This window comes from Pipistrellus hanaki, assembly GCF_964339955.1.
Source record: "Pipistrellus hanaki genome assembly, chromosome: 9".
Taxonomy (NCBI): domain Eukaryota; kingdom Metazoa; phylum Chordata; class Mammalia; order Chiroptera; family Vespertilionidae; genus Pipistrellus; species Pipistrellus hanaki.
Window position 1 is genome coordinate 44,341,681 of NC_140511.1, and position 27,505 is coordinate 44,369,185.

The following is a 27,505-nucleotide window of genomic DNA, read 5'->3' on the forward strand; positions in this document are numbered from 1 at the left end:
CTCTTTTCCCACAGTGTACAACTGGACCGTGGACGAGGTGGTGCAGTGGCTGATCACATATGTGGAGCTGCCTCAGTATGAGGAGACCTTCCGGAAGCTGCAGCTCAGTGGCCATGCCATGCCAAGGTCAGGAGGCAACTGGGTTCTCTCACTTGTAGTGCAGGAAATGGGCTGGGGTTGGCTTGCCTTCAGGTTACTGTGGCCAGTTAAATGAGGTTACATCCTTTTTAGGATAGAATCTATAGACATCTCCTTTTCTCACATCTACTGTGCACTTGTCATAAAACAGATTGCTACTTAGAGTCCATTCTCTTACTTAATATTTCTACCAATACTGGGAATAGTACTAATAGCTGCCATTTATTGAGTGTTTAGTACATGCTAGATACTCTAACACTTTTTATACAGTATTTCATTAAGCCTGTGGTGTTTCTCTTTGTTCCTTCATACCCACTCCCCTTCATCCAGCTATCTCTTTTGATGCCCATGAGTCTGTGGGGCTCTTTTAGCCTCCCCAGAATTATGCATATCAGTTCATCTACTCTAAAATAGTACAGAGGTGGGGGCTGACTGCCATTGGACCCCGCCTCCTCTCTGGAATGACTCCTCCAATAGCTATTGTGTCCTAACTTTTCTCCTTTATAGGCATGATATGCTAGGGCTTGGGGTGGGAGTGGGGAGGAGATGGAGTACTGTTTGGACTTCTTATTATATCAAACTAGTGCCATATATCATTCAGTCATTAATCCATTTACTTATTCACTCAACAAATATTTACTGGGTGCCTGCTCTGTGCCAAGCACTTGTGCTGGGTGTTGGGGATAAAGGTGACAACAACCTGTTCTTGTCCTCAAAGGGCTTACTGTCTGGTAAGTGCTGATTGTGTGTGTGTGTGTGTGTGTGTGTATATATATATATATATATATATATATATATATATATATATATTCTGTCATCTTATTATGTAGATGCATCTGGTTATGAGCTTCAGCAAAGGGGAACAGGGAGGGGAAAGCAATTGGAATGCCCACACCTTGCAGTCTCCAGCCACAGAACTACCAGACACTGCTGTCCGGGCCCAGCTGAGCTGGCTGCTCCCTCTTCTGCTGCCTGTAACCTTCTCTTCATAGCTTCTCCCTGCTTTGGAGAGAATAATAATCTTAATGTTTGTGCATCCCTTTATAGAGTACTTTCTTACCTATTATTTCAATTGAATTGCACAATTCTGGGAGAAAAGAATTATTGTGCCAACTTTTAGCTGTACAAACTAAATGTCAAATATTTTATGATTTATCCAAGCTGGTAAGTGGCAGAGCTGGGATTTGAACCTAGGTCTGCCTGGTTCTAAGTGCCCTGCTTTTTTCACTGCTTCTCCCTCTTGTCCCATGCAGTTGAAGATGGATTTCCTGGAAGTATTCAGTTCAGTTCTATTTGACAAACTTTACCAAGCACCTACCATATGCCATGGGCCCTGAGGACAAAGACAAGCATTAGACCTCATATCTGTTTTTAGGAACTCCAGATTTGATGGACGAAACAGGCAATTGAATAGATGATTGATCAGGAAGCACCAGGATTTAGGTTTCTTTCTCATTACCCATGGAAACAGTGGCAGTGTCTTGTGGATCACTGGACCGTTTCATCTTGAGGAATGGCTATGCTTGGATTAAAACTAAAGCCTAGGATAAGTCAGTTCCCTGGTCATGGTCTTACTTAACCCTCCTGTGGCTAGGATTAGTTCCAAGACCAGATCCAGCTAGGCTGGGCTCAGGAATAGCGGAAGCCAAGCTGTGGTACTCTAGTAATATCAGGAAGCATGGGGCCTTCAGTGCATAGAGTAGGGATGGTTCTAAGCCCATCACTAGGCAGCATGATACAATGGAAAGAATCCAGCAGATTTGAGTTTGTATCTTGGCTTTGCTGCTTACTCGCTATGTGACTAGGCAAGTTACTCAACTTTAAGTCTCAGTTTTCACATTGGTCAAGTGGAGCTAATAATAGAACTGAGTTCTTAAAATCATGAGAAGTAAATTAGGTAATGAATGTAGTGTCAGAACAGTACAAGATACACAGTAGTTGCTTACTAAATATTAGCCATATATGGTGTTTATTTGTTCATAGCTTAGAAGTAGATAGCAGTCAAATTCATAAGTTTCCTTGACAAATAGACTGTACAAAAGATGACACTTGTTTTGCTCAGTCAGATGAAGTGCAGTACATCTGGTAGAAGTGCTCTAAAGAGGGTCTCCAAGATTCTCAGGCTTATAGGAAGCATCTGATTTTACATAAGTTTATACAGAAGGAAACTGAGGCCTTGGGGAGGGACTGAGCAGCTTATGATTGGACAAGTGAGTCATTCACTGATAGAGCTGGTCCCCCTACTTCCCATCAGTGTCTCCTGCCTCTCTTGTAGGTGGGCTCGATTGCTTCCCAGACTACAGAAGGAAATAGATGCTCCTGCATGCCCAGGCAGGAGTATAAACACACACTCTGATGTTAGAAGCCTCTTTTCTATCTGGGAAACAAAACTACGCTTTTGAAAAGAGCTCTAGCCCTAGCCATTTTGCTCAGTGGTTAGAGCATTGGCCTGTGGATGAAAGGGTCCCAGGTTCAATTCCGGACAAGGGTACATACATGGCTTGTGGGCTTGATTCCCAATAAGGGGCGTGCAGAAGGCAGTTGATCAGTGATTCTCTCTCATCATTGATGTTTCTCTCTTTCCATCTCTCTTCCTCTTGAAAAGCATAATATGCAAATCAACCATACAGGAGACCAACCAGTCAGCTATGATGCACACTGATCACCAGGGGGCAGATGCTCAACATAAGAGCTGCCCCCAGCCTGCAGGCCCTGATCATCTGAGCCTGCCGGCAACCTCTCAGTCCCTCCTCTCCCCACGGCTGGCAGGCTCTGATCGCCTGATGGGAACCAGGGTTGGGTAGCAGTGGACGTGGTGCCAGAGCCCCGATTGCCCCGCTGGTCATCCCATACACAGAGGGAGACCAGCAGCGGTGGTGGTTAGAGGGCGGGATCGGCTGCTGGCAGCCAGGGAAGATTGGCCCTGATCACAAGCCAGGCCTAGGGACCCTGCCTGTGCATAAATTTCATGCACATGTAGGGTATGGGGACGTGGGGGAGGGAGAGAGAGAGAGAGAGAAAGAGAGAGAGAGAGAGAGAGGATGAGAGAGATTTCTTAAATAAATAAATAAATAAATAAATAAATAAATAAAAACAAAAGAGAGCTCTGACCTTATGGACTAGTACAGTAGTAAATGCTCATTTGTGGGATGCGGACAAGTGACTTTTCAACCTTTCATATCTTAGACTCTCCTCCTATATCTATACCCACTGTGTTCTAGTAGAAGAGAAACAAAGTTCAGTTTTTCCAAGGTCATTTTCTTGTTTATAGGACCTCTCTTATTAGAGTTATTATTAACAATATGATTGAAGGTCATAAAACATTACAGTATCTGATTGGGAGTAAATTATGGTGACTCAAGTATAAGCTAACAAGATATGCAGTATTTGTCATCAGCAGATTTATATTTTATGACTGTTAAATATATTCATCATTAAATATATTTAATTGGGTTAGGATTAGGATGATTCAGAGGACTCTAGAATCACTGGGTCATGTAGCGTGACATTTTGACAAGGACTGAACAGGAGGATGCACTTATAAATGGTGACAGATATGTAATGGATAATCTGTATAAGGGGAAGCACATGGAAAGTTTACACCTTGGTCTGGGAATGGTCACAAATGAATAAATATCCTTAGAGACTAGGATACTCAGGAGAGGTAGACATGTGGAGAAGGGTGAACAAATTCTTGGTAAACGTTATGAGTCTCTGCATACTCACCACTGAGATCCATCGGTATAGACTCTGTATTCTAGCATGCAGAAGGGAGCCATTACCAGGAGCTAGGAGTCCTGGAAGTGTTCCTGGAAGAGGTGAGGAGTTTTACCAGGACCCTTCCTAGCTTTGCTGGCAGAGAACTGAATGCCTACTCTTTGCCTCAACAGGCTTGCTGTAACCAACACCACCATGACAGGGACTGTGCTAAAGATGACAGACCGGAGCCATCGGCAGAAGCTGCAGCTGAAGGCCCTGGACACGGTGCTCTTCGGGCCTCCTCTCTGTGAGTCTTGTGGAGAGAAGGGTGCTGTTGTGCCATGGAACCAAGGCTGTTGGGGTGGCTGGGCGGAGGTCCTGGGTCTGCTAGGTGCACTTGCCTCTACTTTTCCTGCTGCTGTTGACATATGAAATGGTTTTTACATTTTAGTCCAGCCAGTTATCAACATATCTTCATTAAATACATTAATGAAACATCTGCTTTGTGCCAGTGCTGTGCTGGAAACTGTAGGAAGACCTGGATGAATCATATTCTGCCCCAAGGGGATAAAGCGAATGTTCTAGAGAGGTACACAGTGCTTCTGAATTCCAGAGAAGGGGTGGAGGAGGCATACCATAAAAGAGGTGACTGGGATAGGGCTGTATTCCATTCAGGTGGCCAGAGAGGGCATTCTGGGTGGAGGAGACAACCTGCTGGGAACACAAAGGCTAAAATATGAAAGTTATGCTCTGGGATAAAAGTAACCGATAAGGGCTGAATGCTATTTTGCTTTTCCCTGCTCTCACTGTGGGTGTGCAGAATGTATGAAGTAATTGTGAACATCTGTGTCCTTGGACCACCAAGGAGTAGTACTAAGTAGGCTTTCACTGAAGCAATAGAGACACACTCAGGCCTAAGGAAGGGTGTTCTCTTCTGCCAGGAGTTATCAAGTGGTCCAGTTCCTGAAGATCTGCAAGAGCCTGACATCTTTTTTTTCCTCTTATTCTAAGTGAAATCAGGAATATTTCTAAGAAATATTTCTTAGAAAATTAGCCTTGACCAAACAGGCTCTTAGGGTTCACCCCCTGTCCTTTGAGATCTGTTGGCATCAATTGAGGATGCCAGCAGCAGAATGCTATAGAGCCAAAGACTAGTCCAGAGAAGCAGCTGGCATGTAGAGTGGAAAATGGGAAGTGACTGGTAATAGGTGTGTGATTTCTTTATAGAGTAATGATGATGTTTTAAAATGAATTGTGCTGATGGTTGTATAACCCTGTAAGTATGCTAAAGCCATTGAATTGCACATTTTAAGAGTGAATTTCAGGGTGTATGAATTATATCTCAGTCATCATTATTATGTACATCTAGATTTTAAAAAAAATCATAACCTGATGGTATTTTTTTCCCCATTGATTTTTTTTTAGAAGGAGGGAAAGAAACATCCATGTGAGAGAGACACATCGATTGGTTGTCCCCTGCATGTGCCCTGATAGGGGCCAGGGACAAACCTGCAACTTAGGTGCATGCCGTTGGCCAGGAATTGGACCCGGCATCCTTCTGTCCATGGGCCGGTGCTCTAACTGCTAGCAAAACCGGCCAGGGCCATCTAGATTTTTTTGTAACTCCTGGCCTTTCATATAGAGAACTTAAGCTTAGGAATGCACATTGGTCTCTTTTCAAAACTGCCACTCACTGTGTGACCTTGTGTAGGTCACTTTTCTCAGGATGTATTTACTAATTTGTGTCATGAAACAATTGAGCTAATGGATCCTTAAGATTCAAGCTGCTACATTCTATAATTTTGTGGGAAAACCCTTTGGCTGATAAGGGTCCTGTGTAAAAGACAGGAGGTCTGTTCCTTCCTACTACTATCTATATCCTTTTCCTTTAGGAATTCTGTGGCCCTTGCCTTATCAAGTGATTTCTTCTGCCTACAATTAGAGTTCCTCACCTGTAAATGGGCTTGGTCAGTAAGGCTGTTACTAGCTCTCTCATTCAAGGACTCAGATAGAGCTGGGAGCTAAAATTTTGGAATCCAGCAGCTGTCCTGGTGTGAAATATTGTTTTTATACTTGCCTACTGATTCTTATTAAAGAAAATTTTTGAAAATTGCCAGCTGGAATCTGATGAAAATACTAGGAAGCTCTTTGCCAGGAAACTGCAAGGGTGGGGCCCTGCCTGGTGGGGTTCTGCAAAGAATCCCTTGTTCTGTGTCACTCTAGGCTTTGTCTTCTCATCTGAACACGGACTGAAACCTCTAGTCCAGTGCTGTTCCCTGTCCAGTGCCCATGCAGGATTTAGAATGAGGGCCTATGCTAGCTCTGACCTGTGTTCTTCACCTGGATGAGTTCTTAGGGCTATGGTTCTCATGCCTCACCATAAGGCATATAGTAGATAAATACTCCAGAGAACCTGGGCCAGTTACAGCTGCCAGCCATGGCTCCCTTAATAAAAAGCCTGCTGTTGGTCTGAGATGTGAGAAATCTTAAAAGCAGAGATCGTTGTGCAGTAGCCAGGAGGGTCTGCCGAGTGAGCAGGACCCATCTACTCACAGCAGCTTCAAAGCTTGGGAAGAGGGAAAAGGGATCACATTGGCTCAGCAGAGGGTCCCCATTTGTTGATAGTAGATGACAGCTCAGTCTTCTCCATGTGGCCACAGAGCAGCACATGGCTCTTTACAGACTTTTCCACCCTGCAAAGTTGGCTCTAGGCTTGGAGGCCCATGTGTGGCTGCCCTAACTGTGCCAGTAGCCAGGTGTTAGGTATGATCTAAGAAACCAAGGTCCAAGGTAGTGTCCAGTTGGAGGCCTAAGGTGATGTCTCCGTCTGGTAGCAGATCATTCATTGAGGGGCTAAAAATTTCTCAGAGAAAATGAGGCTCAGAGAGATGAGGTGAGTTTTTAGAGTTCATTTGGCATTTAAATGGCAGAGCCATGACTCAAACCCCAGTCTTTAATTTATATTCAGTACTCTTTTCTACTCTGTAGTCCCACCCTCTTCTTCTCTAGAGGAAACAAATTATTATATAAAGAGTTTCAGCTTTGAAACCCAGTAAACTGGCTCTGTCATCAGAAGTTTTGTGACCTTGAGTATATTCCCAAGGTTCTATATTCCCCAGTTTCTTCTAAACAAATGGTAGCTACTATTTTCAGTGTGCAGTACAGGTCAGTCCTTGACTACGGACTACTGTATCCTTGGTGCTTCAGCAGGAGTATTGAGAAGAGTACAGGGAGAGGCCTGACAAGCAGTTGTCGGGGTTAGGGAAGCTGTGGAGAGGAAAAGACAACACTATACCTGTCTTCCTCCCTCAGTGACTCAGATAATAGGGAAGAGTCCTTGGTAAGCGGGAGTGGCTGCCTCTTTGGCAAAGCTTGCTCTGGTCTGTCACCTCTATCTTACCTTCTTTCTCCTTTCTGTTACGTTCCAACTCACCCTTCCACCTTCTTCAGAATGCCTTTCCAGCCTCTTACTGGTATTTTCAACCCTTCTCTCTTACTCTCCTCTGGGAAGCCACAGCCCGTTGTACCTGCCTCCTTTATAAAATTCTGTTTCCCTATCTGATACCATTTAAACTGGGAACTCCCCGGGAGTAGAAACAACTTTGTTCATCTTTCATCAGCACTTAGCAAAGGGCCAGCAAAGAGTAGGTGTCAAGTGATGTATGCTAGAAGTTATACAGGAGGCTGGGCCTCACCAGAGCTACAGGACTGATGGGAGTTGGGAGAAAATCCTTTCCAGCTTGGTTGTGGGGAGAACTGCTACCTATGGGGCATCTTTGGATAAGTGAGGCAATTAAAGCACTCTTGGGGCTATAACTAGAAAGGAGGTGGGCCCAGAGATAACTGTTCCAGATTAAACAGATACCTCAGCACAGAAGGCTCTGTAAATGACAAAAGAAATTCTTAGCACATATTTTGGCAGGTAGGAATCAATGTCTATAGCTGCTTGGGGCAGGGTATTATGGGCAGTAAATTAGGAGAGGGAATTCCAGAAAGTGATAATGATTAGAGGCTCACTTCTCAGTGCTAACTGGAATCTTGAAAATTTTCACCATTACCCCTGACTCTGTTGACATGTCAGCATCTCATTAGTTTATACTCTCCTATGCTGCCTTAGGCCTGATTGTGTGAACAGTTGACCTCATTTTGCTAAAATCTATTTACAGCACTCAGGCTAGGAATTCTGCCACCCTCTGGGTTCTCAGGTCCCAGCCAGCTTCCCTGGGTTAGCTTTGTTCACTAGGCCAACCACCTCTGTTCTCATGAAAACTCCATTGTCTCTCTGCCCAGGTTATATTCCCTGGATGCAAGGAGGATGCTGAAAGCTGAACTTGTGTAGGGGCTGTGTAGGACAGCTGGCTATATTCTTCATGTCCTCGGACAGTGGTCGGCAAGCTCATTAGTCAACAGAGCGGCAAACCATAGCTCATGAGCTGCATGTGGCTCGCAAGCCGCAGTTTGCCAACCACTGTCCTACGAGCTGGTATTTGCCCTTCACATGCACTTTATATTATACAACCTCACCCCCTTTTTTAGGCTAAAACCTCTTCTCACTGCCTTTGCTAAGTACTTGCTCTGGTCAAGCTCTATGCTACCTATTGAGCTACAAAGATAAATTAGTTTTGTGTTTGGCCCTGAGGAACTCACAGACTATCAGAAAGAAGGTGACTCACATAAAAGCTGAAAAACATACCAGATAGTCCCTGAGATAGTTAGAGATAAGTCATGTTTACCTGTCCCAAGAGATGGATCCTAGTTCAGAGAAGAGGAGTGGAAGGATCTCCATGGACTGTGCTGGGCTGGGAAGGTAGGAACTGAAGAATGGGAGTGGGATTATGATGGAAAGAAGTACATCATTAGTTAGGCATAGACTAGAACTTGATTCTGTATTTCCCCATCTTTTTCTTACACAACAATTTATAGATTCTGTATTATTCAGGGTTCAACAGAGTAACAGAGCCAATAGGATATGTATAAAGATATAAATAAGAGGAGATTTATTATAGGAATTTAATAAATCACATAATTGTGGATGCCAAGAGACCCATGATCTGTACTGTCAAGCCGGAGAACCAGGAAAGCCAGTGGTGTAATTCAGCCCAATTCTAAAGGCTTGAGAATCAAGGGAGATGATGAGTAAGTCTGAGTCCAAAGGCCAGAGAATCAGAGGGCTGATGGTGTAAATCCCTGTCTGTGTCCCAAGACCTGAGAACCAGGAGCACTGATGTAGGAGGGCAGGAGAAGATGGATGTCTCAATTCAAGCTGAGAGAGCAAATCCACTCTTCCGCCACCTTTGGTTCTACTCAGGCCCTCAGCAGCCTGAGGATGATTGGATGATGCTCAGTCTGCCGATTCAAATGTTAATCTCTTAAAAAGACAACCCCACAGATACACCCAGAAATAATGTTTTCCCAGTCAAGTTGACATAAAATTAATCATCATAGTTTTATTTAGGACTCTGGGGGTCAGGTCAGGGCTCCTCTGAAGGGACCTGATAATTCTCACATTAGCCTCTCCAGCTCCCATCTCTTCCTCAAACTCCACATCCACATTCTTAATTATCTATTGGATAAGTCCATCTGAATGTTTCCAAAACACTTCTAAGCGCTTTCATTTACAAATACACTTTTGATCTCTTTAGCAATTCTATGATAACTCAGCTGAGGAGGCTGAGATCCAGATGGAGGAAGTGAATTTCTTAACATAAAGCATCAAACAGACTGTCAAATTATACCAGGAAAGTTAGGGAGAGGTGAGGGAGATAAAGGATCAACCAAAGGACTTGTATGCATGCATATAAGCATAACCAATGGACGCAAAACACTGGGGGGTGAGGGCATGAATGGGAGTGGGATGGGGAAGGCAATATAAAATATGTACACATATAATACCTTAATAAAAAAATGAGGGGAAAAAAAAGAATTTCATAACAAATTGGGGCAGAGGACAGCATAGAACCCAGACTTCTTAATACTTAGTGTAGGATGCTTCCTTTGATGGCAGAATTTCTCTACATGAGGCCTGTGTTTAACCTTTTAAAGGCCTGTCCTGATGGCTAGGCCACAGTCAGCTCCCAAGATGTTATTTGGAGGGAAAACTGAGGCCTTGGAGATATAGGCCTCTCCATGGTGAGAGATATTTGTACATAACAAAGTGGAAACAATACCTGCTGCATGAATATGAAAATCATGACAAAGTGGGTGTAGTAGAAAGATCATGCAATCATGCACATCTGGATTTGAATCCTAGATCTGCCACTTTTTGTGAACTCCAGCAAGTCATTGCTCCTATGAGCCACAGTTTTCTGGTCTAAAGAATGAGACTACTAATACTCTACCTTAGAGAGTAGTTGTGAGAATTAAAGATGGTGAATATAAATGCCTGATACATTATATATTTACTTTATTTCCGTTCTTTTCTTATATGAACTAAGGAGAGGGAAATATATTTGAGGCTGATCAGTAACAACTCAATCCCACAAATATTTATTAAAGACCTCTGTGTGTTAGTTGGTGCTGTGCTAGGCACTGGTATACAGACAACTAACAATCAAGGGCCACAGAGTAAATCAGTCATATTAGATTCCTTTTCTCCCACCACTCTTGGTTGCTCATGGAATGTGACAGACAGCATAGCTGAACTTCGCCTGTGCATTTGACAAGGCAGAAGGATGTGTGTACAGGGTGGATGCTTTATATTTAAGTAAAGTCAAAACTGGTTGAAGAGATCCAGCGAGTACTGATAAGTGGAACAGTGTTACCTTAGATCAGTGGTTCTCAACCTTTCTAATACCACGACCCTTTAATACAGTTCCTCATGTTGTGGTGACCCCCAACCATAAAATTATTTTCATTGCTACTTCATAACTGTAATTTTGCTACTGTTATGAATCGTAATGTAAATATCTGGGTTTTCCAATGGTCTTAGGCGGCCCTGCTAGTGGTTCTCAACCTGTGGGTCGAGACATTAGAAAGGTTGAGAACCACTGCCTTACATCCAATCTTTGGTCCTGGCCATTTGGAATTCATATTCATGACTTGGATGAGACTGCGAAGCTGGGAAAAATAATACCATCCTGTTCCAAATTGATCTGGACAAAGGTGAATAAGGGACTGGCACCCCGTCTGCATGCCCACCTTAAAAATCTGAAGTGTTGGAGGTGCCGGTTGCATGGAGTCTTGTTTGAGCAAGAATACCTTTGACTTTCTGTAGGAGTGTAGAATTGAGAATCCCTGGAATTGAGAACCCTTGGGAAGACAAGGTTAACAGTCCTTAACAAACAGGAGACTGTGTAGGAGGCTGGTGTGTTCCAGAAAGAAAGGCAACTCACTGTGCTGCAGAGATATCTCTTCTAGGGACCTAAAGGGAGGAGCATGAGGACTTGAGTATAGATGGAAGTGTAGGCTTGCCTGGAGGCTAGAACCGTGGTCGGCAAACTGCGGCTCGTGAGCCACATGCGGCTCTTTGGCCCCTTGAGTGTGGCTCTTCCACAAAATACCACAGCCTGGGTGAGTTTATTTTGAAGAAGTAGCGTTAGAAGAAGTTTAAGTTTAAAAAATCTGGCTCTCAAAAGAAATTTCAATCGTTGTACTGTTGATATTTGGCTCTGTTGACTGAGTTTGCCGACCACTGGGCTAGAAGATGGCTGCTAGAAGACCCTTAGTTTTCTCTGTGAGAATCTGGCATAAACATGTAAAGGACATGGCTTCCATCCCAGACCTAGTAACTCCTCTCTCTTGGATGGAAATAGAATGTGCTAATCTGCCTTTGATCCCACACCCTCCCCATGTCCTGCTGCTCAGTCTTTCAGTGAGGAGCTATGAATATGACACTTTTTCTCAATCGGCCTCATTTTCATGTGTCTTAGACCCTTCCTTACCTTGGTGGCTCCACCTGGGACCTTTTAGATTTCCATTAGCCTCTTTCTTGGGATCCTGTCAGTCTTGCTTTCCCCTCCCCAACTTAAGGGTAACCTGCTGTGCACAGGAGGTCATTCCCTCTTTCCTTCCTTCCCTGACCACCACATCCGGGGTCCTCTGAGCGTACAGCTACTCTATCCCAAGTGGAGTAAAGAAGCAGTCCTCTTCTCCTTAGGTATCTCTCTCAGGTCTCCTGCACTGTGGCCCTGGGCCCAGATCCAGTATACTAGGAACAATGTCAGACTCCAGAGTGCCCCTCTTCTGGTTGGCTAAATTCTCAGGAAATGGCTTTTGCTCTTATCTTCTGTTATTCCTTGATTAGCTTTTCAGTTTTGCTCTGGAGACTGATTATTACTCTGAATCCCAGGTGGTGGCTGGGGCCCTGGCCACTTCACCAAATTGCTGCCAGGCATTCTCGAGCAGGTAGCTCCGCCCCTCTATTCCTGGCATGTGGACTATTTTATACATACCAATTGCTTTAGCTACTCCCGTTCTACCTGGTCTGTGGATGGAGCCATAGCCTAGAAATGCTCTCTATAGATGAGACTTACAGATTTTTTACCTGATTTGGACTTTGCCCTGTGTGTGTGTGTATGTGTGTGTGTGTGTGTGTGTGTGTGTAAATAATAGCCTAGTAATTCAGGTCCTGTGGTAACCTCAGTTCCACAGCCAGATCACAAGCTCTAAGCAACTTGGCTTTATATTCTTACCAGCCATCCCCTTCTACCTGCTCATGCACCCTAGCATGCTTACCCTATAGAATGAAAGCCATTGCATCTGGATACATGGACCAAAACTGCAGACCAGGGATGGCTGGCATGTATTGAGAAGATACTAGTGCTCTCCTCTTCACTGCATATTAGGGAAACATGATTTAATAGGTTTCCCATGTTGCTCTAAGGCAGTGGTTCTCAACCTCTCTAACGCTGTGACCCTTTAATACATTTCCTCATGTGGTGACCCCCAACCATAAAATTATTTTCGTTGCTACTTCATAACTGTAATTTTGCTACTGTTAATGAATCATAACGTAAATATCTGTGTTTTCTGATGGTCTTAGGTGACCCTGCTAGTGGTTCTCAACCTGGTTGAGAACCGCTGCTATAGAGCCTAAGACCATCGGAAAACATATATTTATATTTACGATTCATAATAGTAGCAATGAAAATAATTTTATGGTTGGGGGTCACCACATGAAAAAAATATATTAAAGGGTCACAGCATTAGAGAGGTTGAGAACCACTGCTCTAAGGCCTTTTATCCTTTCCAAACTAATTCTTGACTTAGCAGAGAATTAGGCAGAGAGTTTACTGTAATAGTATATAGCAAGTGTGTGCCTAAGAACAGAAACAAAGGCTTCATGGAAGAGGGGGTGCAGTGGACTCTGCAAGGCTGTGTGCAGTGGGCAGCCTGACTCACCATGCCTTTCCTCTCTGGCAGTGACCCGCCATAATCACCTCAAGGACTTCATGCTGGTGGTGTCTATTGTTATTGGCGTTGGCGGCTGCTGGTTTGCTTATATCCAGAACCGTTACTCCAAGGAGCACATGAAGAAGATGATGAAGGATCTGGAGGGCTTACACCGAGCTGAGCAGAGTCTGCATGACCTTCAGGAAAGGTGAGGCCTTGCCCCTTCTCCACAGCCCCAGTGTGGCCAGCTCCTGGGAGCTTCCTGTTTCTACTTGGGTTGTGGGCTACCTGGTCCCTGAGACCACATTTACATGGCTGCCCAGGCTGTGCTATCCTTCCAAAACTGAATTGAGGGTCCAGGTTCTTGCCATTCCAGTTGCATGGGCAAGTAATCTTCCCCAGGACAGAAGCTTATTTCTATCTATTTTCTCTCTGAGCTTCAGAGGAAGAAATATGTGGCTGTCAGAAGTCTTGAGCTTCCCTGGTTGGATGCCTTGCTAGGGGATCATTCTATGCTTTGCCCTACCTTTGATTCCTTTCCCTTAGAAATAGATACAATGAACTGTTTTTCACTGTTCTCCAGAGAAACTTCACAAGTCTGTCTTCCCAATACCTCCCAAATCTCATAAGTACTCACTTGTTATATGACTTTGGGTAAATCCCTTTCCCTTTTAGGACTTATTTCCTCATCAGTAATATGAAACTAGGAGAATGTTAACAACCTAGCTCTGATAGTCTGGGATTCTGTCTAGATAAAACTACCGTTGAAGAGCTAGTTGTGGGGGAAAAAAAGGTACCAATTGATCCAAGTACTTCCTGATATCTAAGAACCAGGACTGTGCTAGGAATTATAAGGAATTCACTACTCCTGGGTCAACAAAACTCACACATAAGAAGGAGCAGTGAGCACACACTTAGTGCAGTGATTCAGTGCCAGCTTATGGGATAACAACTCTAAGGACTGAAAGAGCACAGAGATAGGGGATGAATTATGTGGATGCTGAGGAGGAGGCCTTGAAAGATGGGTAGGGAGGTCCTGATAGTTAAAATTGAATGTGTAGTGAGGCCAGACCCCTGGTGCCTTAAAACTCATATGGAGAACTTTAGTAGGATTGAAAAGGTATCAGAGAGTCAATGCAGTAATTTGGGTTGTTGTTTTTTTTGCTTTTGAGAAGAGGAAAGACTATCTTTTAGAAAGTTACTCTGCAGACTAGGGATTCTAGTTTGGAAGTCTTTGTAGAAATTTGTGTAAAAGGAAATGAAGTCTGGCTCTTTATTGTTATTTTTTAATGATAGATACTATTTTCTTTGGAGAGATAAGGAAAGAATTTGTTGTGAGCTAGGTACTGTTAAGCACTTAAATGCATTATTGTTATTAATAATCACAACACAGTTAGGTAGGTATTATTATTATCCCTACTTAGAGTTGAAGAAATGAAGGCTTAGAGAGGGTTAGTGCCTTGCTTGGGTTCACATATCAGTGAGCTAGGAATTTTGACACCCGCAGGGCACTGCCTCAGTAAAGGCAGTCCGATCAGATTCATACCCCTGGGCCCGGTTTCTAGGGGTAAAAGGAGGAGATTTATCTCTTAAGCTGAGTCCTCGCTACTTTAGTGGACCCCTCGATCCTGCCCTTTGCCAGTTGGGGACTAAATGCTACTGTCTGGGCAATCCTCATTCTTCCTTTGTCTGAAAAACATGTTCTGTTTTTATTCCAAAGGCAAAGAATCTAGACCTTTGGAATGAAAACTAGGAGACATTCCAAGTTTGGGGATAAAACTAAGCTTCCAGCCCTCCCTGCTCCCTAAGGCCTACAGAGCTAAATGACCACTGTGGCACTCAGAGAAACAAATGCACAGATCCCCAGAGATGGAATTACACATGTGTACACATGTATCCTTTTCTGACAGTGTCCAGAGCTACGCGCCACCTCCTCCCTCCTTACTTTAATAGGCCTACACTGCCAGCCATCATAGAGCTGCTTTTTTTTTTTTTTTTTCAAAGTTCCTGATATTTTTGTTAGATAAATGTAATACTACATGCACATTCCAGTTAGGATTTTATTAGGTTTCAAGATAATTCTTTGAGGCAGGCAGGAATTTTGATTCCATTTAAAAACCAAGAAGCAGGCTCGGTATAGGGAACAGATTTGTCCATACTCACATAACTGCTTAGAGCCAGGGCTGTGCAGTTTTCTTACCTGTAATGCTAAATGATTGCTGCTCAGTCTTCTTTGGAGGAGATGGAGTGGGGCGAGGCCTGATAGTACATTTTATTTGCCCAATTTCTGCTCCCAATAGTACTTATTGATTTTCATCTCTTCTAGATCCTGTTAAGACTATAAAAGTGGGTCAGTTTTGATTCTACTTTAAAGGAGTTCCCTCCTACATGAAGACAGATCTATCTTAAGCTTTTCTCAAGAGACTGCTTTCAGAGAGGATAATATTTCTGTGAAGAATTGAATCTCCAATGGTGTAGTTTTAGGCAGTTGTGTCTTGAAGGAATACAATAAAGGAGGGTATTCAACCAGAGAAGGATATGGGGCAGGAAATGGCGCCTCTGATTTGTTTTAGTTATGTTTTAGCGCCACCTCCTGTGTACTTTGAAAAGGTTCCACTCCCTTTCTCTGCGGACAAATGGGCAGAAGACGGCAGCTTGTCAGCAGTAGGAGAGCAGCCTAGACATTTCTTCTTTCCTTCCCGCTTATCCCACCACATCTTTTGAGGTTTCAGATATCGATGACTAATCTGGACTTGGGATTTTTTAGAGGTTGAATTCTGTTTCTGTCTCTTCTGTTTCACCTCCTAACTCAGTGGCCCATGCTCTTCTCTGTGGCCCTGTTTGTTCTGCAGCCTATCCTTTTTCTGCTGTTCCTCATGTTTAAGCCATGCATCACTCATCTTCTTTATCACAACTTTTCCCTTCAGTCTTGGTCTCCTGGTAACTTGATGTAACTTACTAAGGTAGGAAGACCTGACAGAGGTTAAGTCCTTTCCCTCTTCCAGAGGGATTAGCAAATCTGACTGTTTCTGCTGGGTTGTAGCCGATGCTTTGCCTTTCCTGACCCTTTCAGTGGAGTTAATGACTCCATCCTTTGGGCTCACGCAACACCTCGTATGTCTACCTATTGTAGAACTTATTACATTGTGTACAGTTATCTATTTGTCTAAATTAGGTTAGATAATTAATGGCTCAGTGGCAGGGACTGTTTTTTAATTCTTCACCATATATCTAGAGCTTGGCACAGGGCTGGACATTTAGTAGACACCTGAAAGTACTTGGTGAGTGAATGAATGAATGAATGAATATAAATAGGTAGATGGAAGAAAAATGAGAGGAAGGAAGGAGGCTTACTTGGATGGATGGAAGATTTTGCCAGTGAACAGAGGGAATGTGTGGGTGGGGAGAAGGATATATTTTCATTATAACTGATGCTCTTGAGATCTTACCCACCATAGAAGATACTGAGGAAGGAAACTCAGGCCTTGGAGAAGCAGGGAGCTTTCCCAAGCTCTCCCTAGCCCCTTTGGTATGAATTTAATTTTTCTATGTTTCTGGTAACAGGTTTTCATGAGTCCAAGCATTGGTTGGATAGCTCAATGGTTCCTTTCTCACCTTCCTTAAATCTCTCCACCTTGTTCATAACTCAGCCATCAGGCTTTCTCTGGATCTTTGGTCTAGCTTGCAGGGTATCTACACTTACATTGAACCTTCCAGACACCCTTGTATAAGGGGAATAACTATGGAATTTTAAATCATACAGACTGGAATTCTAGTCTCGCTTCTACCTGCAGTTACTCCCCCTTTCCAAGCCTTTATATCCACGCCTGTCTTAAGCTGATAATGATACAGTATATCATTATCTGCAGGAAGGACAGATGTGAAATATCTCATAAACTAACAGTTGTTATAATTTTAGTATGTCAGACTCCTTAGAGGAAGGATTCGAATACCTGGGAACCTAGCTTCACAGACTGTATTTCTGGCAGCAAACAGATGGCCAGTATAAGAATTGTGGTAATGACTGGTTTCTGTTGGCACTGAACTAACTTAGAGCCAGAGAGTCAACAGAATAAGGAGAATATGTGCTGAGTGCTGGAGCCCTCAGTTTCCTCTTTGATGCCATGACTCATGGCGTGGTGGCTGGTACCCCTTGCCTGGCCTCCTCCAGCTCCCTCATCGCCCCCCAGGCTGCACAAGGCCCAGGAGGAGCACCGCACAGTGGAGGTGGAGAAGGTCCATCTGGAGAAGAAGCTGCGAGATGAGATCAACATTGCCAAGCAGGAAGCCCAGCGACTGAAGGAGCTGCGGGAGGGCACTGAAAATGAGCGGAGTCGCCAAAAATATGCTGAGGAGGAGCTGGAGCAGGTAGGAGACTACACATTCTTGGACACAATGGGTAAGGGCAGGGCCCAAAAGTCTGGACTTTGAAATATGGCTCAAAGAATATCTTGAAGAGTTACTAGACTCTTACCAGTAAGAATAATGGAAAAGTTGCAAAAAAAGAAATGGTCACTGTGATTTTCAAAGAACAGTGGGTAACAGGTGAGAACAATTATTTTGTTATTTTTTAATTGAGGTATTTACATGGACTCAAGTGTAAAGATTATAAGTATACAGCTGGCAAGCTTTTACTTGTGCATATACCTGTGTAACCACCATTCAGATCAAAACACAGGATCTTTTAAACACCCAGAAGGCTCACTTTTGCCTTTCCCTGTCAACTGTCACAATTCTTTCCAAAAGTACTATGGCCATAATCTCTAAGCCAGATGAGTTTCATCTGATTTTGAACTTTATATAAATGGCATTATATGGTATATATTCTTGTGTGTTTGGTTTCTTTCAACATTATGTCTGTAAGAGTCATTTATGTTATTGCATAGAGTGATTTCTGGCTTATTTCCATTGCTGAGTAATAATCATTGCTTACTATTATCATTTATCTGTTCTCCTTTGATGGACATTTGTGTTGTTTGCAGTTTTTTGCCTCTTGTGAATCACAGTGCTTTTGAACCTTCTTGCTCATGTCTCTTGGAGGGCATAGCACTTATTTCTGTTAGCTTTATTAGAAACTGCTAGACAGTTTTTTAAAAAAGTTGTGCTAATATATACTACCACCAGCAACGTGTGAGAGTTGGTAGTTGAGTTACAACCTTGGTATTTTTAGGCATTTTAATTTTTCACATTCTGGTATGGATGTAGTGGTATCTCATTGTCCTTTTCATTTTCATTTCCCTAATGACTAGTAATATTGAACACCTTTTCTTAAATTTATTGACCATTTTATTTGGGACTCTCCAGCTTTATTCTTCTTCAAGATGGCCTTGGCTCTTTTTGGTTCTTTGCATTTCCATGTTAGCTTGTCATTCCATTGCACCCTCTCCCTCCAAAAAACGTTCAAAACAGTTAAAAGCAAAAGGAGGAGATAAGATATATGATACAAACATTTAGCAAAGTGAAGCAGAGGTAATGTATCAATATTAGGCAAAAGTAGACTTTAGTGCAAGAAGTATTATAGAGACAAAAATATATTCCTTAATGATAAGTGTGTGAGTTAACAGTAATATGTAACAATCTTTAATTTGGATTTACCTATTTAAAAATATATAAAGCAAAGGTTGAAAAAACTAGAAGGATAATAGACAAGTACATAGTAAAAATGAGAGATTTAATCATACCTTTCTCAATAATAAGCAGCCAAAAACATCAATAAGGATATAAGATATTTAAACATGATTATTCAATTTGACCTTAACAATATCAAGAGCATTTTACCTAAAAATTACAAAATACACATTTTCTTTAGTGTTCACATACTGCTTCTGTTCCATTCTCTGTTCTCCTCTTGGGAGTCCAATATTTATGTTTGATCTTTTAACTATATTCCATTTGTCTCTTAGACTCAGCTCTGTTCTCTCCATATTTTGGTTTGATTATTTTCTATTGATCTATCCTTGAATTCTCTAATCCTGTATTCTGCTGTGAATATTGCACTATTTAAGCTATTCAGTGGAATCCTCCTTTCAGATAATGTATTTTTCAGTTCTAGAATGTTCATTTTATTCTTTTATAGTTCTAGTTCCCTTTCTAAAATTTCTATGTTTTCACTTATGTTTTGTTCTTTAACTTTCCATTTGTGCTTATTTTAAAGTCTTGGTCTGGTAACTCTAATATCTGAATCATTTATAGAAATTCTTTATCTTGATTATTGGTTATATTTTCCTGCCTCTTATCATATCTAGTAATTTATTTTTATTAAAGTCTAGACAGCATATACAAAAAAAAAAAAAAAATAGAGGTTCCAGATGATTTAAGTTCCATCAGATATAGGGTTTCCCTTCATTCTGTTAGGTATATAGGATGAGGATTAATCACCTCAAGTCAATCAGAGATTGAGCTCTTTTGGAATTGGGTTGTAGTTTTAGTAAGACTTGGTCTAGCATGCGTTTGTCACAGTGTCTCAGGCAAGTTCTTTCCTAACTTTATGAGAGCTGGTGGATTTCTTTCTCTTAATCCTGAAAGATTATGAGATATTTCATTTCTGCCAATGGAGATTTTTTTATTATGTTTTGGCTTTATTTTATTTATTTTTAATATATTTTATTGATTTTTTACAGAGAGGAAGGGAGAGAGATAGAGAGCTAGAAACATCGATGAGAGAGAAACATCGACTAGCTGCCTCTTGCACACCCCCTACTGGGGATGTGCCTGCAACTGATGTACATGCCCTTGACCGGAATCAAATCTAGGACCTTTCAGTCCGCAGACCGACGCTCTATTCACTGAGCAAAACCGGTTTCGGCAACTTGGAGATTTTTAACTTAGCTCTTTAACCTTCTGCTCCTCATAGCTTCAAAATTTTGCAGTTGTCTTTAGGGGAAGGCTGTGTTTGAGGCAGGTCCCATCCTTGCAATATTTTGCCTCCTAATTATTATGAAAATATGGGAGATTTTGTTTCATTCTTTGGCCAAGGTACCTATTTTCCTGCACAGCTCCGGGATTCAGTAAATGCCCAACAAAGAAAGCTGAGTGTATGTTGGGGACCCCTCAATTTCCAATTTGTTAGATTAGTACTGTACTATAAACAAAAGCTAGGCTGTTTCTTTGTCTCCCAGTGGAGTCCTTCTGCCTGGCCCAGACCAAATTCTCAGTCCTCACCTAGAATCATCAAATGTCTTCAGGGAAGAAAATGGATGGCAATTGTCAGTTCCCTCTAGAAAGGCTTTTCCCTCTCTGGATTTTTAGTTCATCTAATCTAGTGGTTCTTTTTTTTTTTTTCTTTTTTTTTTTTTTTAATATATTTTATTGATTTTTTACAGAGAGGAAGGGAGAGAGATAGAGAGCTAGAAACGTCGATGAGAGAGAAACATCGACCAGCTGCCTCTTGCACACCCCCTACTGGGGATGTGCCCGCAACCAAGGTACATGCCCTTGACCGGAATCGAACCTGGGACCTTTCAGTCCGCAGACCGACGCTCTACCGCTGAGCCAAACCGGCTTCGGCTAATCTAGTGGTTCTTATACTTTCTGGTCTCAGGACCCTTTTACTCCTAAAAAATTATTTAGGATCTTAGAGAATGTTTTCATGGGGGGCAATATGTTGCTATTTACCCTGTAAGAAATTACAACTGAGGCCCTGACCAGGTAGCTCAATTGGTTAAGTATTGTCCGGATATGCCAATGTTGCAGGTTAGTTCCCTGCTCAGAGCACATGCAAGAAACAACCAAGGAATGTGTAAATAAGTGGAACAACAAACCAATGTGTTTTTTTTTCCTCTTTCTCTTCCCCCCTCCCTTTCTGTCTCTCTTCCTTCTTCTTCTCTTTCTAAAATCAAATGTGGTTTTTTTTTTAAATTAAAACTTCGGAAGTTAAAAAATATTTATTAATTTAAAAGAATATTAAATCCCTTAAATGTTAACACAAATACTGCATTTTTATGAAAAATCACTAGGTTTTCCAAAGTAGAAATAATTTAATGAGAAGAGTGATTTTTAAAAATAATTTTGCAATTATTTTAAATGTCTGGCTTAATATGCTGCAGGCTTCTTATTATTAATGTCTATATTTAATCTGTTGTGATATCACTCATCATGCAGCCTCTGGAGAACTTCACAGTTCGATTGTGAAAGAAAGGGAGTGAAAAGAGTAAATAATTTTTAGTATTACTGTGAAAATAGTTTGACCTTAAAGATGCTCTGAAAGGGTCTTGGGGACATTCAGAGATCCTTGGATTACAGTTTGGTAACTGATGACCTATTCTTTATTGCTCCTAAGCTCTATGAAATGTTTAATAATTATAACAATTTACCTTTAAAAATTTATAACTTATACTAAGCTTTTCCCAGATGTTGTTTTTGATCAGAATTATTCTTTTGACATGACCTTCTGCATTCTATGTGGAAGTGAAAATAAGGTGATAATACTTTAAAGCACATAGATCCGTGGTTAACTTTGCTGCAATTTAGAATCACATAAAAAGTTGTTTGATGATCAAGCCAACATCCTGGTTCAGTGAAATCAGAATCTGGATTATAGCCCAGATATCAGCATTTTTATAGCTCCCCAGGTGATTCCAGTGTGTGACAAGGTTGAGAAACACAGGCATAGAATAAGAGAATAGGACTGTATACTCTGACTTGTCCCAGCCCTTATCTGTTGTCTTCTCCTTAAGGCAGTTGTTAATTGTGTGCACAAGATATGTCTGTGTGTCTCTTTGCCTTCTATATCCTCATTCCCTGTTTCCTATTTTGTAATTATTTCTCCCATTAAACAGGTTTTGAGCCTGTTAGGCCAATCCTTTTGTATGCCTCCCCAACTACCACATTCCCATCTATTTGGCTTCTTTTTCCTTTCTTTCTCCGTTCTCCCCTTCTTAGCTTATTCTATTCCTTAAAATGCTTTTAATGTAGAACTTGATCATATACTTGTAGACTTGGTGTATTAGACTCTAAGATAGATCCTTCATTTTAAGTATACAAAGGCAGAAGTGGGTCATTTGATAGTTTCTTTTTCAAGGAACAAAATCCAAGGGAAGATTGACTTTATTAGCTCGCTAGGGAATAAAGATGTTCTGTCCTTAGTTAAGGCCTTCCTGGCCTATTTTAGGCTGTCGAGAGGACCTCAGGCTTGCTATGGGATACTTGTCCATTGGCTGAATGTGGGCACAGTGAGATGGCTGTCAATCCCTTTTTGCTCGGATTCTGAGCAGCCGAAGGTCAGTGTCCAGATGGAGGAGTTGTAGAAAACTTATACTGGTAATCTGAGTTGAAACTCATCCAATGTGTGTACTATATGTATGTGTTTTCAGACCTTTCTCATTTGAGTGCCTTGTGATTGTCAGCTTCATTGAATGATCCTGCTGAGAAGTCAGTGAGGATATTTATGCTTACACATTGTCCGTCCATGTCTTGGTCTCTGTGGCAATGCTCATTGTTAGGTATAAGCATGCTTCTTGTCTTCTCACCTTGTAGAGTGCCCTTCAAAGCCTATCTGCCTGTTCAGTGAGAGAATCATCTGGGTGGAGGAGACTCTGGAGATCATTCAAGTCAATTCCTTTCTGGAATAGCAATCATTTTTAAGGTCTCTATGACATGAGATCTTCACATAACTCTCCTGATGGAGAGCTCATCCTCTGCTGAGATCCAGAAAGTCTTTCCTCACACCGAATTGAGATCTGGTTTAGGAAGCACAGGGTCATACTGCTAGCTGAATGACAGACCAGGGACCAGAACCAGTCTTCTGAATTCCTAATCAAGTGGGTTTTTTGTTTTTTCCACATTGTGATGTCTTGAGGTCCAAGCACAGACCCCAACTCTTGGAAGGATGATTATTCATTGGGCTGACCTGTGCCTGAAGTGAGAGGGAAGATTACTGAGGTTGGCTGCATGACCAGGAGAGGCACTTATTGTGGGAAAAGAGTGCTCTAGTCTGGTAGCTAAAAAAACCTCAATTTGAGTTCTGGTTTGCTACTGTAGTCCCCTCTTATCTGAGGTTTTGCTTTCTATAGCAATTCAACTCTATTAAATGAAAAATTATAGAAATAAACAATTTATAAGTTTTAAATTGCACACAGTTCTGAGTAGTGTGATTAAATCTTGTGCTGTCCCACACCATTCCACCTGGGACATGAATCATCCCTTTGTCCAGTGTATCTACACTGTCTATGCTACTTGCCAAGTAATCACTTAGTAGCTATGTTGGTTATCATATCAACTGCTCTGGTATCACGGTACTTGTGTTCAAGTCACCTTTATTTTTCTTCCTAATGGCCCCAAAGTGCAAGAGTAGTGATGCTGGCAATTCAGATATGCTCAAAAGAAGCTGTGAAGTGTTTGTGTGGAGAGGCATACCTCGAAGATGTTGTGGGGTTTGGTTCTAGACCACTGCAATAAAGCCAGTTGTAATCTTTTTGCTGGAGGAGTGTCTGCCTTCAATGTGTAAAATACACCAAATCTGTGAAGTGCAATAAAGTGAAGTACAAAAAACAAAGTATGTTCATATAGGAAAAGCTATAGTATATACAGGATTTGGCACTACTCATGGTTTGAGGCACCCATTGGGGATCTTGAAACTTATTCCTTGTGGATAGGGGGGATTACTCTACTTTCAGTGTGACCTTGAGTAGGTTACTTTCTTCCTCTTGAGTTCCTCCTCTTGAGTTTGCTTCCTTGTATATAAAATACAGAGAATAATCATTGCCCTTTCTCCCTCTTTGGAGAATTATAAAGCTCATATAAGATAGCAGATTAAGAACTCTGAATTCTGCCCTAGGCGGTTTGGCTCAGTGGATAGAGCTGGGCCTGCGGACTAAAAAGTCCCCAGGTTCAATTCCAGTTAAGGGCACATGCTCCGGTTGTGGGCTTGATCCCCAGTAGAGGGTGTGCAGGAGGCAGCTGATCAATGATTCTCTCTTCTCATGTTTCTATCTCTCTCTACCTCCCCCTTTCTCTCTGAAATCAATAAAATTATTTTTTAAAAGAACTCTGAAGTATGATACAGAAGCATTGGAGAGGTCATAGTAGTAATAAATGGACTTACGTCCTCTTGTCTGCACAGGTTCGGGAGGCCTTGAGAAAAGCAGAGAAGGAGCTAGAGTCACACAGCTCCTGGTACGCTCCAGATGCCCTTCAGAAGTGGCTGCAGTTGACCCATGAGGTGGAGGTGCAGTACTACAACATCAAGAAGCAAAGTGCTGAGAAACAGCTGCTGGTGGCCAAGGAGGGGGTAAGACATACCCTTATGCTGCCCTCCTCTCCTCACCTCCCTCCCTTTCACCTGCCTTCTTCCTCCTCTCTGTCTCTCCCTATCTTTACTGTTGGACAAAGAGAGATCCTAGTGCTGGATTCTGTTTTTTTTCCCTAATAGACAGCTTCTAATAATTTCTTTAAGCTTCTGGAGCAGGTAGGAGGATGTGGGGGTATCCCTCTCGCCTTCTAGGAAAATGCAGCAAATGGAGTCAGGCTTACGGAAGACCGCCAGCCATAGACCCACGGGGGCAGCATCCTCCTGGTGCTAGGGTACTGACGGGATCCTTTCGCTTATCTTGTTTCCTCTAATTTCTTTCTTCCTGTACTCTTTCCCTCCCCTTGTCTTTCTTTTCCTTTCCCATCTTCTCTACCTTTTTCTTGTGCAGCCTAAGCTGTGATAAAAGGAGGACCCAACAAAGGAGGACCCAACTACAGAAAGATATTCCTCAAATTTTAATCCCTGCTTTTTTTTTAATCTGAGGGTCTAATCTTTGCAGGCTGAGAAGATAAAAAAGAAGAGAAACACACTCTTTGGCACCTTCCACGTGGCCCACAGCTCTTCCCTGGATGATGTGGATCACAAAATCCTAACGGCTAAGTAAGTAGCTCCTTTTGCCCAGCTCTGGAGGTGTCCATCCCAATCTCAGAATTCGAGGATGTACAGGGCTTCCATCTCCAATTCTACTTCTTCATTGGTATCAGGACAGCTCTGATTTCCTGTCCCAGGCCTTATTTAGTTCTGATCTTGCTATTAAGTTTATGATTTAATTGTGTTCCTTATTTATACATATCTCTCAAGTTGTTCCTCTAAGAGACCTCATTCTTATTGGGGTTCACACCCAGCCCATGCCTGCAATTCTCTTTTATCTGTCCTCAGGCAAGCTCTGAGTGAGGTGACAGCAGCTCTGCGGGAGCGCCTGCACCGCTGGCAGCAGATTGAAATCCTCTGCGGCTTCCAGATTGTCAATAACCCTGGCATCCACTCACTGGTGGCTGCTCTCAACATAGACCCCAACTGGATGGGCAGCACACGCCACAACCCTGCTCACTTCATCATGACTGACGACGTGGATGACATGGATGAGGAGATTGTGTCACCCTTGTCCATGCAGTGTAGGTGATCTCTTGGGCGGGGATGAGGGAAGGAGTCTTTGATGCACACGTGGGTTTAAGTAATTGGCCACTGCCATGCTTAAACAGCACATGGAGCAGATACCAAGGAAGATAGTTCAACTCAGAACCTTAGTTAAAGCACAATTGTCACCAGATATTCCTTTATAGTTGTCCTTTCAGTGTTTTTCCTTGCTTTATGCTGTCTGCCCTTCTGGGTTTATTGTATTCAGTGTGTCTCCCTTCACTCTGTGCTTTTTAAGTCCCTTTATTTACCACTGCCCTCCCCCATCTGCCTTTGTAAAAATCATCTCCTTAGTGGTTAATGATATGAAAATGGCATTTAGTTTAACTCATTTATTTTATTGCTTTAATTTGTTTTCATTTTATATACATTATTCTTAATTGCTAATGTAGATTAATAGACTGTCTCTTCTTCTCTGGCTTTTTGTATGAGACCCCAGGAAGCAACAGTCCCTTAAAGTGAAATAGCCCTAAATCTCCCAAACCAGAAAGACATTCTTGTCCAGGTGACGTCTCCTGCACAAGCATGTCTGGTTTTCCACCTGCACTCTTGGACCTCCCCACCCTCTGTCCTGGGTCTTTTTCCTTTCCATTGTCTCCTCTGTGAGTGATAAGAGCTAAGAAGAACAGAGTTGAAAGAGACAGAACTATGTGGGAATTCTTCAGTGAACAAAGGAACTTAACCCTTATTGGCCCAGTTGAGGTTTTCTCTGGATCAGAGGTTATTTTAGATACATAGACTAGAGCCTTATAAAAAATAAAAATAAAAAAAGCTGTTATTCCGGGTCATATCCCATGGGGGCAGAAGGGATGGTAAAAACCTGGGCCTGGGTTAGGGGCTTACTTTCAGAAATCCAGATTCTTTAATCACGATGGATTCCAGCTCCAGACAGGACTTATTGGTAAAATTTTCAATGATACTTTGCCTCTGGCCAAGACTCTTTAGCTCCCTGTTCTGATATCTTTTTAGGGCTTCTACTCAAAGGCAACAAGGTTAGGATCACTGGCAGGCAGAGCCTGATCCTTGATCTAAAGGCTCCTACGTTCTCTGGGTTGGGAGGGCCCATTGTTAGCTCTGAGCTACCCACCCCTTGCCCCCTGGCCCTTCCCTTATCCCATTGGTGGGCAAGCTAAAGCCCTCTGTAAATCAGATTCTCTTCTCCTTTTGGCCTGGCTGTTGGACCCTAGATGCTGCCTGGCTGATGGGGCGTAGGTTCAGTGACCGCTCTCTCTGCTCAACATCCGCCGGCTCGGATGATCAGTCCCTCTGGAAATACCCCGGTTTGAGGATCCCCTTTGGGGCTTTTGTTTTTCCAACTTTGGGGACTAAACCAACACTCCTATTCCACGGGCCCCTTCCCCTGCCTGCCTCACTCCCCTGCCTGCTCCCTCAATTCCATAAGCACTGTCCCTACTAACTGCAGGGAGAGGTTCGGGGGTGAGAAGAACCAGCCTGCTCAGATGAAGGCTGGAGAGAACACCCATGGTGATGGAAGGCTTAGGCTTCTCCTTTCAGCCCAGCTAGACAGATGTCCTGGTGGCCCCTCGTCCAGCTGGGCTGGGATGGAAAGAGGGAAGGAAAGATTATCCTCCTCTTTTCTCTTTTTTATGTTTTTCCCTTATTTCTCTGTTTCTCCCTATTTCATGCTTCCTTTTCCTCTTCCACTCTGCTTTGATGCCTTGAAGGCCACCAGCCATAGAAGCCCTGCCTCCCCAGCCCATCACCATGGACTTTTGCTTTCTCCCTGGTGGTCCTTCTAAGGTTTCTGCCACCCTTATAACCTGGCCCTTTCTCCTATTTTTAGGGAGAAGGCAGGGAAGCCCATCTATCAAGGTAGAGGAGAAAAAAACAAAGGTGTGAATTCTGTTTTCAGCTGGGGCTGGGAGTAAGCCCAAGGGGTATGCTCTAGCACATTCCTGAGTTACTGGTGCCCACGTAGACCCCCTCACTGGG

The 27,505-nt window shown here is 42.6% G+C and overlaps 1 protein-coding gene across 8 annotated transcripts in view; it reads left to right on the forward strand.

The window, feature by feature from the left end:
• STIM1 (stromal interaction molecule 1) overlaps positions 1 to 27,505 on the forward strand; it is a 177,276-nt gene that overhangs the window by 141,823 nt on the left and 7,948 nt on the right. For 3 of the 8 annotated variants that reach the window (XM_084894174.1, XM_084894178.1, XM_084894176.1), the window contains exons 4-11: positions 15 to 126; positions 4,029 to 4,144; positions 13,198 to 13,375; positions 17,358 to 17,535; positions 24,227 to 24,394; positions 24,915 to 25,015; positions 25,295 to 25,530; positions 26,740 to 26,832. In XM_084894174.1, coding sequence (XP_084750300.1) covers positions 15 to 126; positions 4,029 to 4,144; positions 13,198 to 13,375; positions 17,358 to 17,535; positions 24,227 to 24,394; positions 24,915 to 25,015; positions 25,295 to 25,530; positions 26,740 to 26,832 — 1,182 coding nt within the window. Of the gene's footprint in view, positions 1 to 14; positions 127 to 4,028; positions 4,145 to 13,197; positions 13,376 to 17,357; positions 17,536 to 24,226; positions 24,395 to 24,914; positions 25,016 to 25,294; positions 25,531 to 26,739; positions 26,833 to 27,356; positions 27,407 to 27,505 lie in introns of all 8 variants that reach the window. The other 5 variants (XM_084894175.1, XM_084894179.1, XM_084894177.1 and 2 more) reach the window with 2 other exon arrangements.